The 1,076-nt window shown below is 38.0% G+C and overlaps 1 protein-coding gene across 1 annotated transcript in view; it reads right to left on the bottom strand.

Moving 5' to 3' along the window:
• LOC119594807 (basement membrane-specific heparan sulfate proteoglycan core protein-like) overlaps positions 1-1,076 on the bottom strand; it is a gene marked incomplete at its 5' end in the record, with an annotated part of 219,836 nt that overhangs the window by 156,612 nt on the left and 62,148 nt on the right. The window contains 1 exon segment of the mRNA XM_037943897.1: positions 355-471. Coding sequence (XP_037799825.1) covers positions 355-471 — 117 coding nt within the window.

The raw sequence follows: 1,076 nt of genomic DNA, 5'->3' as shown, positions 1-1,076 counted from the left end.
GTTACATAAAGTTTCAAGTCCTGAGTGTAACACCAAGTACAGTTGAACAGGAAAAATATCTTTCTCCACAAGTTCCTTCTGAGACGTCTTCCATTGCACAGTTTATGCCATTTCTTGTTGAGCGAAGAACAAACACTACCAAGGGAATTTTCTACAGGACGGTTTCTTCCATTTTTCAGAAATCCTGCTGTCTTCTGTTTGATCCTGGAGTATCCTCTGCATACTTACCTCACCATACATTTAAGGACATGCATACACATATATGTACAATTAAATCTCTATAAAAATGGGGGATTAAATGAGCTCTACGTCATAACAAGTTCTCCAACAAAAGTGGTTTCTCAAAGTACTCACGGCAACCAGATTCATCGGACTGGTCCCTGCACTGAGCGAGGCCATCGCATCGCTGGGAGATGGGAATGCAGTCTCCATTCTTGCACCTATATTCTCCAGCCTGACACATTTCGCCAGCTGCAAGGGTGAAAGGTTTGTTATAACCGGTGTCCTGTGGAGTATGTCATGCTGCTGTGCTCAGAGGGAATTAATTATCGAAAAGAGTGAGGGTTAAATAAATGAAGGTGTTTGTTATACCCGTTGGTGATTTGTGGTATTGTGAAATCATCCTCAAATTTAATTATATTTATAGTTTAATGAATCCCAAACATGCATCCATGATTAAAATCATTAGTAAATTTTATACTTATGGTTCTAACGCATAAGTTTATTTGGTTATATTGGGAAAAAAAGTACCGTATATCCCTTAAAAAGTCAGATAGAGAGATGCTGAAGAATTCCATCTTTTCTAGTCTTGCGCTACAAACTGATCACACACCCTGTGTATTAAAGCCCGGAATTTGAAGATTTACCATATTACCATATGAACAAAAAATGACTCATGATACCCAGGACAATAAGATCAACAGATCTGGCAGTCTTTTAAGTCATAGATCATGTCATGTGTCGTGCATCATGATTACCAAAGACCCTGTCTTACTTTAGAAATATTTTTCAGAGAAACTACAGCATTGTTCTAGTCCTTTTGTACATTCTTGGCAAACATAGATAAACCAATAGGT

Source organism: Penaeus monodon, chromosome 34 (genome assembly GCF_015228065.2).
Source record: "Penaeus monodon isolate SGIC_2016 chromosome 34, NSTDA_Pmon_1, whole genome shotgun sequence".
In the NCBI taxonomy this organism is placed as follows: domain Eukaryota; kingdom Metazoa; phylum Arthropoda; class Malacostraca; order Decapoda; family Penaeidae; genus Penaeus; species Penaeus monodon.
This window is presented reverse-complemented; position numbering and strand designations above follow the sequence as displayed.